General features: G+C 30.3%; 1 protein-coding gene across 1 annotated transcript; it reads right to left on the bottom strand.

Moving 5' to 3' along the window:
• Positions 1 to 3,995: 3,995 nt before the first annotated feature.
• Positions 3,996 to 9,784, bottom strand: LOC122592751 (3-phosphoshikimate 1-carboxyvinyltransferase 2). The gene is made up of 8 exons (XM_043765049.1): positions 9,334 to 9,784; positions 8,137 to 8,381; positions 7,592 to 7,745; positions 6,592 to 6,806; positions 6,051 to 6,168; positions 5,216 to 5,426; positions 4,676 to 4,737; positions 3,996 to 4,363 (listed from the first exon to the last, which is right to left on the bottom strand). Exons 1-8 carry the CDS (start codon positions 9,667 to 9,669, stop codon positions 4,145 to 4,147), a joined length of 1,560 nt encoding a protein of 519 aa, XP_043620984.1. The 5' UTR covers positions 9,670 to 9,784; the 3' UTR covers positions 3,996 to 4,144.
• Between the last annotated feature and the right edge of the window lie 3,624 nt (positions 9,785 to 13,408).

The following is a 13,408-nucleotide window of genomic DNA, read 5'->3' as shown; positions in this document are numbered from 1 at the left end:
TACAGTAAAATAAACTTAAGTTATTGATGACTTTGATGTCACGTGAGAGTTGAGCCTAACATACTAAAACATTTTATTTTTTTTGTAATCATATCAAAATTTAGTTTTTTATTTTTCATAAAGATAAAGATTTTGTTATAAAATTTACATTTATCATAAAATTCAAGAGAGAACTTTTGATATATAAATATAATTTTTTATACACGTTATTGCAACCTTAAACATTATTATTATTATTATTATTATTATTATTATTATTATTATTATTATTATTATTATTTTTTTTTATTATTATCATTATTATTATTATTATTTAACAACTAACAAAATCAATTGGACATGATAAAACTATCAGAAAAATCATTTTAAAACTATATATATTATGCAAATACAATCCTAAGTCCTTTATAAGTTTATATATTTAATTTAATGTTTAATTAGCTAGCATTGATACGTCAATCAGATAACATGCACATATATCACACTTGAAAATAATCGATTTGACTATTTTATGTATTAAAAAAAAATTGTGTTCAAAATAAATAACACTTACTCTTTTTTTCTTATAACTATATGAATAGGTAAAATTTTAAAGTATATTCATCATCAATCAATTTCTTAAATCACTATGGAGAGTTGGAGAGTCAAATTTGTAGTTCACAAATTATAAGCAGTAACTTGTTGCGTGTTATGAATATCAAGGCATATAAGTGTATAAGTATAACTCATCTAATAACAAAATACATCCAAGTCATTTAAGAAGTATAGCATATGTCAAGTCACATATAATTGTTTACCATATAATGAACCACGGATTTCTTTTCACGAATAGCAAACACAATATTTTATTTTATTTTATTTTTGTTTCTATCAATTATTTTGAATGATCGTTACCAAAAATATATTATCGCAAACTAAATGACATTTATAATCTAATAATATTTGATGTGGTACATACCAAAAATTTTACGAGTTTAAGTTCCATTAACATTATGTTATAAAAATGTATTTACCGTTTAAAAGGGGGGGAAAAATTGTTCACAAAAGGTTGGACAAAACTCTTGTATGCGTATCTAAAAGGCGTAGCTGTGGAATTATCTGTAAAGAAGGTTGGACAAAACTCGAGGATCATGTGAACTTGACACTAAATGTGGCATCCAACTCTCACATGATATGTCGCATTTTTTCACTTAATAATTCTATTCTAAGGAGTAATAAATTTACAATAATTTATAATCATTTACAAAAGTATATGTTATATATAATTATATATATTATGTAAATAAGTATATTTGTTGTAAATAATATTGTATATATATACATATATGAAAAAATTAATTTAGAACACTTTTAAAAAGACAAAAAGAAAAAAACAATTTTATACCACACATTTCTTCCTATTATTAAAATAGCAAAATTAATCTAACAATTCTATATCACTGCTTATATTTTGAATAATTAAGAAAATGACATGATAACAAGAATGGTTTTAATTATTTTTTGCTAACTTAAGGTATAATAAAGTATTACCTTTACAAACAACGTGACTACAAATGAAAAGGCATCATTTAAAAACTAGGGATTTAGTGATTTTAATATTATTAATTAAATTGTAAGGGACTGGTCACTTGACTCTTCATCAATATTTTTATAGTTTAATGTATTTGCAAGAATTTTATAATAAAATTGCGTAAGGGAGAAATAGTTTTTGTTTTTTGTTTTTTTTTTATAATTCCGATTAAGAATATGATAATTTATCTTTTTCATGTCATGTTCGTGATATGATATTATATCATTGATATTTACATTATTTTATCACTACAACAAATATATCATTTCCTCACACTTGTTTTTTTATACCTTTAAAAGGTGTAAAAATTTTTGTTAATTTAATCACATTTAAAAATGTGTATAATTTACATTTCAAAGTGTGAAGAAATTTAAAAAATCATAATTTTTACACACTTATACATGTGAAAAAGAAAAGTTCATAGTTTTAAGTGTGTAAAAATATAGCAGGTATTCACACTTAAAGTGTGAAAGTTAATTTGTAACACTTATTTTCTTTATACACGTAGGGTGTGAAGAAATCATGTGTCACAAATTGACTTTCACACTTTTAAGTATGAAAATATTTGACAATTGTTCACACTTTTAAGTGTTAATATTTTGTTTACACATTTATAAGTGTATAAGTATTGTGATTTTATGTAAATTATTTTTACACACTTTTAAATGTGATTAAATTCATAAATTTTTCCACAATTTCGATAACCAAATGTGGACAAATGAATTTTTTTTTTAGTATATATATGCAATAACAAGAAAAATATGTTTTACCTCTCATACAGGGACGGATTTAGCATGCGGGCAATGGGGGCAACTGCCCCCAGTCCAATTTTGCGAAAATCTAATTATTTTTTTTTTAATTTTAAAGTATACTTGGATTTTATTTTTAAAAAAGAATGAAAAAACTAAATAGGTGATAACGGAACCATGCTTTATACGATTAAGAGCTTATTATTGTAGTAACAATGGATAAATCAATAGATAAAGCATTTTGTGTTTTAATGGTGCTGTAACTTTGCTGTTGTAGAGACCAAGGGAGGAAGACAACATATTTGCAAAAGTTACCTTGCCTTTTAGATTTTTTCCTTTTAAATCTCAAAACTTTATTGAGATTGTTATGTTGACCCTTTTACTTTAAAGAAAACCCTTTTAACCCTTATATTTTATATATAGGTTTTTTAATTTATGGACAAATATTAAAGTAATAGAAAATTTCAAAGCATTTAACCTTTCTGATATTTTTAGAATAAACATAATCTCAAATTTGTTAAATGAAGCTAAACATTTATTTTTAAAGGATTTTTTTAGTTAATATTAACATTTACTAGCCTTATTTTTTAAATACCAATTTTTTTTTTAAAATACAAAGTTGAAGTGAGGTTCTACTTTTACATAATTTAGTAGATGCATTTGCAAGTGACTAGTTTAAGACATCAAAAAGCTTAAGATCTTAAGTATAACATACGATTTCTAAATTTGTCCCCTCACAGTGAAAGTTCTGGTTCCGTCCCTACTCATATAGATGATCTTTGGATGGAAAAACTATTTTCAAAATACATAAAGTGCTTCAATCTTAACTTATAATCAAGATTGTAAAGGTATAAAAATAAGCATGGGTTAAATTTCACTTTTAAGGTTATTATAATACGTTAAGATTATATATAAGTCATCAAATTGATGCAAAGCATGTGAGCAATTTGAGTCACAAGTCGAGGCATCCATGTTCTCTTTGTTTATGAATCTTGGCACCTTGTCCCATGCCTTCCCTTAAATGGTACATATAACTTGTCTTCTCTATATACAATATAATATTATAATGTATGTATGTATGTATGTATACAATTTCCTACAAATATGATAAAAGAATATGCTCTTAAAGGTTCATGCACCTTGGGCTTCATAAAATGCCGAAGTTCCTATTGGTTCTTCTTGTTTACTACTCGTCGTATTTATTTTTATTTAGTTTAATTTGAAGTGTTATACTATCTAAACAATAAATAACAAATAAGAAAGATCTTTTTTAAAAAAAATCAAAATAAAAATGCCCCATTTCTCGTGTAAATAACCAGAGTTCATTTGAAAGTAAATATTCACATTTTGACTTTTGTCTAAGAAAAGTACCCTTTTCATATTAGCTTAAATCATTCCAAAGGAGCAAAAGAAACTTGAATGATTTTATTGACTTAAATTACTAAGCCGTTTAATAAGTTTAATTAACCTTTAAAACACACATGTTAGGGCGCAAAGTGTAAACCGAGCCACATGGGTTCTGATCACCCAAACTCGACTAGCCAACAACTCAACAAGTGTGGGCAATCAAACCAGCCACATGACTAAATTGTTTGGCAATCTGTTCACGCAAAGCCATGCACATCGTAGTATAAGTGGAAGTCAGATGCATAATTACCGTAATAGAAATCATCAACTGAAATAGCAAAATATTTTATTACACTAAAAAAATCTTACGAAAGAATACAAGTTCATAAGAATATGTTATGCCCAAAACTCACATTTTACTCGTTACAAATGAAACAAAAATTACATATAGAAAAGCAAACCACTACCCATAATCACATTAATGCTTGGCAAATCTTTGAAGAACTTCAAAGTAATCAGGAAACGTCTTACGTGTGCAAGAAGGATCCTTAATGGTCACAGGAACATCTGCACAAGCGGCAAGAGAGAAAGCCATGGCCATCCTGTGATCATCATATGTGTCTATTGCTGTCACGTTTAACTTCTCTGGCGGAGTGATCACACAATAGTCCGGACCTTCTTCAACTGTTGCTCCCAACTGAAGAAATTTCACCCCAGATAAACATTAACAATAGAGGACTGATTAAGTATATTTCTTATGTATATTTCTAATGGGTCAAAAGACAATTAAAATAGCTTAAAATGAATAGGTTGCAAGACACCCAAAACATTCTAATTCTAAATCATTTCATTTATGAAATTAGATAGTAACAAGTGAAATTATATTAGTTAAATATGTTTTGGGCGAAAAGTGTTCCCATTCAAACCCATCCTATTTGACCTTACCACTTTAGTGACCTCTAAGCAATAGCAGTATCATAGATCACAGAGTAACTAAGTATCATTTTACCTTTCTAAGTTCTGTGCAAATGGCAATCATCCTTTCGGTTTCTTTAACTCTCCAGCTAGCAACTGGCAAAAAACAAAAAAACCATTTTCAAAAACAAAGCAGATACTCGTATAGCAAACAGAAAATCCATAATAGGGGCATCTAGGAGGCTTTTTGAATGTGTTTTATAAAAGTAATTATCTTGATTTATGTACACCCAGAATTAGAAAATCAACTGTAAGCAAAATAGTTCTAGAATGCTTTCATTTTGAAAAAGCAGTTGTCTGAGACTCGGAGAAACAAATATGTGACATGTCTTGCGCGACTTCTCTGAGATTCAGTTAAAACTGACCCTAAATGATCAGAAACCGAACATGTTTAAATTAAATATTTTAGATATTCAATTTCATAATGCCATTCCAAACCACCACTAGAATGTGCTTGCAATATGTGTAAGATTTAACATGGCAATAGAGTTATTTTGAAGTCATATCTATCTATTTACTTTGAAAACTTAGTGAAAACATGTTGAACTTTTTTCCACATTAAAAGGAAGGATACCATCTCTAATGGCTGTAGGGCCATCAGCATAAAGAGCGACCACAGCAAGAGTCATGGCAACATCAGGCATCTTGTTCATGTTCACATCAACAGCACGTAAATGTTTCCTTCCAGAAGAATCCCTTGGTGGGCCCTTAACTGTGACTGAGTTCTCAGTCCATGTTACTTCCGCACCCATTTGTCCAAGTACCTCCGCAAACTTCACATCACCCTTCATTGGAAAGAAAAAACAGAATACATGTTTAAGAAAAACAGGAAGTTGCTTACAGTATACATTTGAATACAGGTCACAGGTGCCAAGATAGGGTGGGTTGGATAACATATTATAATGAGCTTAGGTGATAGGTCAAGTTGGGTCATTTTTATGTCATGTTCTAACGGGCTGGGTGGGCTGATCCACCAGCACATTTTTGTCCGTTATTATGATACTGTTAGATTACTAACGTATACTAAGAAAATCATAAGGTTACTTTTAATCAAGTCATTGTGACATATAAACACATGCTTACTTATAGTTATAGGCTTATAGCTAACGTAACCTATGTTCCCAATTAAGTCAGAATCGACCAAAGTACAGCCTCAATTGAATCATTTTACGTAAAAGATTTGCCATCTCACTTTTGACTTTAAGGTTAAAAAGAAAAACTTTGAACTAAAAACGGACTTCTGAATATTTCACTACAGATGCTGATAATTGTTGCATAAAAATAATAATAAAATCTTTTGATGGACTTTTAATACTCGTTGTTTCCACAAAATCCATTTAAAATGTAAAACCGTAAAGCCGTTTGATTGAAATCGAGAAGAATAAAAAACAAAGGAGGTCAAAGTGCACCTGCAGACTACTTGTTCCGCAGCCTTCAACGGTGATGGTGCCTCCGGTTATGGCAGCACCAGCCAAGAAGTAACTCGCACTTGACGCATCACCTTCTACATAAGCATTTCCAGGTGACCTGAAGATAATTAATCCAACTAATTAACAAACGGGTCTCCATACAAAACCCTGAAAATGAGTGGACAGACGGGCTGGGTAATAGGCCAAAATGTGTAAATTCGGAATGGGTTGGCCAAAATACTTTTCTCCAACTAGTTTATAAAGGGAAATGATGAACATAGTCCTAGGGGCTATGTTTAATTTCTGTGGACACATAAAAGAGTTGTACATTGAAATGATTAAAAATGTTTACTATTCCAATAAGAAAACTAGGTAATATGCATCATATCGTTTTGGTGACAAAATAACCTTTTTGTATTTTACCCCCTTTGACCCATTAGAGATTATACATAACCTGAATCAACCCATTACAAGAGATAGGGTAGAAACTGCAACCTTTTTAAATTCCAGTTTTACTTTAAAAAGAAAGAAATAGACTTACTTGTACTTTTGGCCGCCTCGAATAAAGAACTGGTCCCAACTATCACTATGTTCTACCGAGACGCCGAACCGTTCCATTAATTTCAGTGTCATCTCGACATATGGTATGGAAATTAGTTTATCTATGATTTCAATTTCCACGTCCCCAAGGGCAAGGGGAGAAGCCATAAGCAGAGCAGTAAGGTATTGACTACTAATAGATCCCGACAACTTAACCTGAAGACATCAAAATACACCAAAACTATTGTTATCATAATAAGTCAAGATAATAAATAACGAATCATGACTCTTTGCATCTTTAGCGTGAACCCGTTATGGTGGAATGAAGCTTCTTGTAGCTGGCAAATTGAACAGGCAGGAAAATAGAGGTAACCGTGAAAACTGGTTTAGGTTAGAATGGACAGCTTTGAATTGCCTGGGTCGATCCGTAACACTGTTTGTTCAAAATGTATATTTGTTTTCATAGAATGTCAAATATGATGATGAAAATTATATTATAATACAGTTTTTAAATAAAATAATTTAGGAAGATTTATGCATTAAATTACACTTTAGAAGACTTTCAAACCATTTGATCTATTTTTTAAAACTTCTTGTTTAATTCTAATTTTTATACATATTACTTTTCCCTTATTGTTTGATTGATATCACCACCTCTAATGTTACTATTAAAGCTCACTAAGAGCTTTTGTGTCTACAACATTATTCAATTTTAGGTTGTATGCGACGTTAAAAAAAAAAAAATTAGGTTGAATGCACACTGTAAACCAACTCCCATTTTAAGTGAAATACTTAAATTTAGCAAGATAGCCCACACCCATTTATTATGGTCAATTGTCGGACCAGCTTTCATCCATTTTAGCTAAGGAGGGTCATGACAACTGGTTGGACGATCAAATTACAGTAACGTACGCCCCAATTAGAAAAATAGCTATAAATGGATGATATATAAGGTGTGTTGCCATTTGCATAGAAAACAACTACTAATGAAAACACAATACCTTTCCTCCAGGGAGACCACCTCCACCAACTACACGCACGGGAGGGCAGTTCGTCCCGAGAGAACAGTCAACATCTGCCCCAAGCTGCTTAAGACCCGTGACCAAATCACCTATTGGTCTCTCTCTCATACGAGGAACGCCATCTAGTATGTAGCTGGAAAAAATGATCCATAAAGATATAACAGAATCAGATGTGTGCTTCTATATGAAGAGATAGTGAGATACCCTTTTTGAGGTTAAAATTCATACTATACCACATAAACCTTTCAATAAGTAGTGTTCTCTGTATCTAATCATATCGCGATGTTTAAAACACAACTTTAAATAAGTAATATACAATTGGTTAAAGGTAGAAGGAGGAAATTTCAACTATTCAACCCATATATGTGAAATCCCAATATTTTAAGAAAGTCCTGTATTTCAAGTTTTCAACATGCAGTGTTCTCTGTATCTAATCATATATGTTTAAAAGATGCTTCAAATCTTGTGTGCACAAGTCAACATATATTTACTATAGCAATGAGTCAATGACAACGTCCAAATACCTTGAATTACCACCAGCAGCAGTAACTGCTGCAGTCAATGGACGCATAGCAGTTCCTGCATTCCCAAGAAAAAGCTGTATGTCATCTTTAGCTTCTTTACCCACAGGAAACACACCGCCACAACCTTCCACAATTGCCCTTTTAATTGCAACATCCTCCTCAACGTTTAGCCCTAGAGTTCTTAAAGCTCCAAGCATGTAATGAACATCATCACTGTTGAGTAAGTTGTCAACAATGGTCGTTCCCTGAGAAATAAATTACAAATTGGCATCAAAATATGCCCTTGGATTTTAGCATGGTGCAATAATATGCATATAGGCGACTCCTCGAATGTTGCTCTGATTTCATTATATGACTTGTGAACTATATGGTGGTACTCAATATTACCATCACGAAACACAAACCCTCTATAAAAAGGAAATAAGACAAGAAAGCTATCGTCCTCAACTGGCTATGTTAACTGACCTAGACTTTGTATCCAACAAAACCAAATCATACCTATCTCAAATTTAGTACACGTTGTAGTGTTCGCATGTAATACTGTCCTAGGAACTCAGCCACTTTCAAGTATTACTACACACAATTGGAGTTATAAAAGTTTTCAGCTTATAAGTCAACACATTCCTGCTAAGAAGTAAGAAGAGTATATTTATACCATACAAGTTTTGAACTTTATAACCATACAGTCATGCTTTATATATAGAAATAAATCCCAAATCCCATGATGTTAGAAGCACATGTCAAATATGCATAATAAGAAATCAATAATATGAAATCAATAGTATTCTACGACTTCCTTGATCCAAGATTCGCTTTTGACCACCTAGCACACTTTACATAACAATTGATCCAAGCATTATATCTTTAAACCGCCAATTCATTGATTTTGAACATTTTACTAGATCATTTCAAATGGCAATACATTGCAAAAAATTGAAGCTTAAGGACTAAAATATAAAAACTATACTGGTTTTTCTAAGATGTCAACCAAAAGCTAACTAGCTAAGGGACTAACCTATGCAATAAAAAAAAATTCAGGGTCTAAAACCATTACTTCATAATTTCTAAAGGATTAAACTATTATTAACATTTAACTTCCCAAATTTTATAACACAATTCATTCAAGACCCATATCAATCATGTAGCCCAAATGTCAAATTTTAAAGGTCAAACATGCATTACCAAATTAAACTATACCTCAGCAAGCGCAGCAAGGAGGAGGATCCGATTAGACAACGACTTGGACCCGGGTAAATTAACCGTACCCGAGATTTCTTTAATGGGTTGTAACACAATTTCCGGCACCGTTGACGGTTTCTCGGTGGTGGCAACGGCAGAAACTATTAAACATTTTTTTCCAAGATTTCTACTATTATTAGAAGAAACAGAGAAATGGGCAATTGGGTTTTTGTGTTTTGACCCAAAAGATAAAAAAGGTTGTGACTTTATTGATGGGGTTTGGGTTTTGGAAAGACTGGTAGTAGCTTGGAGATTGTGGGCAATGTTGGTGGTGTTAATGTGAGTTGCTGCCATTGTTTGTTGTGTGTGAAATTTCACACAAAACACACAGTGGGTTTGAAGGATTTAATGATTTGGATTTTGGGTTGGGTTTGAAGGGAGGGGTCAGTAGTAGGTGGATGTTTGAAGAAGGTCAAAAACAAATTCATACCAACCACCACCACCACTTCTTACCAAACCTCCATGAATAAACTTCATAAAAAATTACCTTGCAAAGGGGTGTCTGGGACTCTGGGATACTTTACTGCTCGTAATATTGACTTTTATAAAAAGTTAAAACTATGATTTCACTTTTATGATTTTCTAAGTTAAAAAGAGAAATTATAAATCTTTTTAGAAAATTTAAGAAACTAATTTTTTTTTAATAATATTACCTCTTAATCATTAAGCTATTTAATTAGAAGGATTAATCATTTCACAGTTAAAAAAATTGATCGTGATTTGTGAGAAATTTGGGAAGCTTTCTAATTAGCTTTTTAACATTAGATATTTAGATTTATTAAGAATATTAATAAATTATCACTAAAAAGCATTTTTAATAACAAATTTTGATCATTAAGACTAGAATATCCTGTCATTGATGAAACCATCCGATCATATTTTCACTATGCAATAATGCTCATACATGAACTCATGGGAAAACTCAATAAATCTGGAAAATAGAAAAAAACTTTTTTATAAGATTTGAACTTAGACTTTCTGGTCTCAAGGTCTTACCCATCACCAAAATGTCATTAAGGGACTGTTTGGCAAGGGGTTTTTAGGGGCTTTTAAGGGCTTAAAAGCTTTTGTGCCAAACATACCCTAAGTTATTAAGCCATTGACATCACTATAACTCTATAAGACCTGACTTATAGTATTTTATTAAAGATTAATTTGCATTTAAGACATTTTCAATGGGAGTTGATTAGGATTATAACATTGGGTGTAACTTTTTTTTAAGAAACGATTGACAATAATCATCTTTTTTTGGAAAAAGTTTTATTTTTGGATTAATAGTTTTAAATAGCTAAAAATGATGGAATAATTATGTGACAAAATAAAAATATTTACAAGCTTTTTTCCATTGTAGACGTAAAAACTTAACTTATTATATAAGGTATTAATTTGACAAAAAAAAAATTGTTTTTTAAAAGATTATTGGGTTAGAACTTAGAATTGATATTTTGTTCTTCAGTTGTAATTTGTAAGTATATTATGTGTGAGATAATTGCAACATATATATCAAGAAAGTCATTAAAACGTCAAACTAAAACAATACCATTGTTTCAAAATAACCACGATACAATAACAAAGATATATCATTATACAAATATGCATTTTGGATAAGATAAGGTTTCACTAACAAATCATGAATTTTTTATTTTATGTTTTTTTACTTTATTCATTGGTTATTATATATATATATATATAGTCTTATTAATATTAAATCTTGATCATTCAATTAAATTTACTTTTCATCTCAGCCACATAAATTGTCCAATTAAAACGGAAATATTGTTAAGTAGATAATAGAAACATGTTAAAATTTATTAGCACCACACTAACTAAATCCCCTGATTTTTAGCAAAAGTTTTACTACGTATTCTTTAAATGAATGGAGGATCTATTTTTAGTTACAGTCCATATCTTCATATTATTGTTTGATTAAAATCAATTAACATGGATTGAAAAATTATGAAATCATATCAAAAGGTTAACTGGATAAGACTTTGATGTTGTTTTGGAAATTCCATTAGAGCGAAAAGTACATATAATCAGCATGTGTGTATTAGTTTGTTGGCATTTGCGTATTTTATTGGTAATATTGCATTTCAAGTTTTGAGACAAGATAACAATTCAACTCATACTATTTTTATATAATTTTGTGTTTATAGCTGCTCTGTAATGCAAAATATCGTTAGGAACATAATTAACCCCCAAAAAAGCATGCTAATCGAATATCAAGAACCGAAATCAATTTTGCTTCAATAGACTAGATGGATACCCGCGCGACGCAGCGGCGGTGGGCAGAAATGAAAGCGGTTGATGGTAGTAATTTTCATATCAACGTTAACAAAATTGCGGGTTACAAAAGAGGGACAATGGTTGGAGCGTGCATGATTTTAGGGTGGAGAGGGTATTTTGGGAATAAAAAATATCCAAAGGGAAATAAGGTATTTCAAAAACAGAAAGAAAATATACACAGCAGTTGAAAATAAAAGAAGCTTTGGTAAATATGGAATTTTTCATATTCTTTTTAATAGATTTTCATCATTTGTCCGGGTTTTAAATTTAGTTTGCTGATTTTTTTTATAATTTTATTATTATTATGTGGGATGAACTATATTGTTTATTTGCCCAAAGTTTCTTATTAGAACAATCTCTTTATCTTTGGATAGAGATAAGACTATTTACATTTCACTTCCATCATATCCCGTGCATGTAACTATATTGTTCATTTGTTTGTATGTTTCTTTTGTTTTTTTCTTTCAATTTGTGTAAATTGATTGATATATGCCAGCTATGAAAAATTATAAACATCTCAAAAGGTAAACAAATGTTTTTCAAACATTAAGATGTTTTGCAAAAACAAACATCCATAAGTAATATTTATATTTAAGTATAGACGGACTTAAGCTTTATTGTCTTAGGATTATATGATAGACTTAAGCATTATCAAGTAGAACAACTTAGAGACAAACATGTATATCGGTATGAACACTTTTAGTTATAAATTTGTATTTCTTACAATAAAGAGTATTAGATTTGATATATAGAACATTAACGTAGTACCGGAGTAGAGATAACATGTGGATGTTACATTCTATTTAAGTTGCTATTTAACTATGTTCAATTCAAAGTCAAGTTAAAAAAATGTTATAAAATGGACCCAAGCTACGCACGAGTATTGTTCTAGTTCATATTGAATGAGATAAGAATTTCTGGTAAATTTTCTCTTTGCATACTCCTAATTATGGGCTTTCCCTACTTAGAAGACCTTATTTAGAATGACATAATTGAAAATTTGTTTTCTTGATATTCATGATTAGACAATTACAACCAGTCAACCATTAAAATAGAACACTGAATTCAGTAATATGCTAATATCTCTTTCTACACATGAAGGTAGGTGAGTAGGTATGAGAAATCTACATTTTAATTACCAAATAGACCTACCAACCTGCTTTGGGGTTGGTGGCTTCACCATGCCATTCATGCACTTACACATCATTCCTTACATAAAGCCCAAAGTTACAAGGGCCGTAATCATTGCACATATATCTTACATATCATATTGATTTACTATTAATTATCCTCAGTTAATACTTAGGGTGTGTTTGGTTTGTAGAAAATATTTTCTAACTTTTATTTCTAATTTTTTAAAATATTAAAGGGGTTTTTGTTTTCTAGAAAATAAATAAAATTTTTAAAAACGCGTTTTAATTAGAAAACTTGAAAACATGCTAGAGATGTGAGGGGAGGGGTGAAATGAAAATGGAAAATAGAAAACAAGAAAAAGGTGTTTTTAAGTTATTATGGAAAACCTTGTTTTTTGTTTTCTTAGAAAACTATAATTAGAACGTGTTTTATGTTTTTTATGTTTTCTTGAAAAACAAAAATGAAAAACAAGAGGTATTTTCTATAACCAAATACCCCCTTATACTCTTATGATATTCTTTCCTAAATAGATATATCACATTTGTTTAAATGACCTAAAATAAAACAGTAACTACTATTTTTATTTTTATTTCGAAAGGCATTTTTAAGTGCA

Source organism: Erigeron canadensis, chromosome 3 (assembly GCF_010389155.1).
Source record: "Erigeron canadensis isolate Cc75 chromosome 3, C_canadensis_v1, whole genome shotgun sequence".
Classification (NCBI taxonomy): Eukaryota; Viridiplantae; Streptophyta; class Magnoliopsida; order Asterales; family Asteraceae; genus Erigeron; species Erigeron canadensis.
The sequence above is the reverse complement of the archived record's forward strand: the minus strand, read 5'-3'. Positions and strand labels throughout refer to the sequence as shown.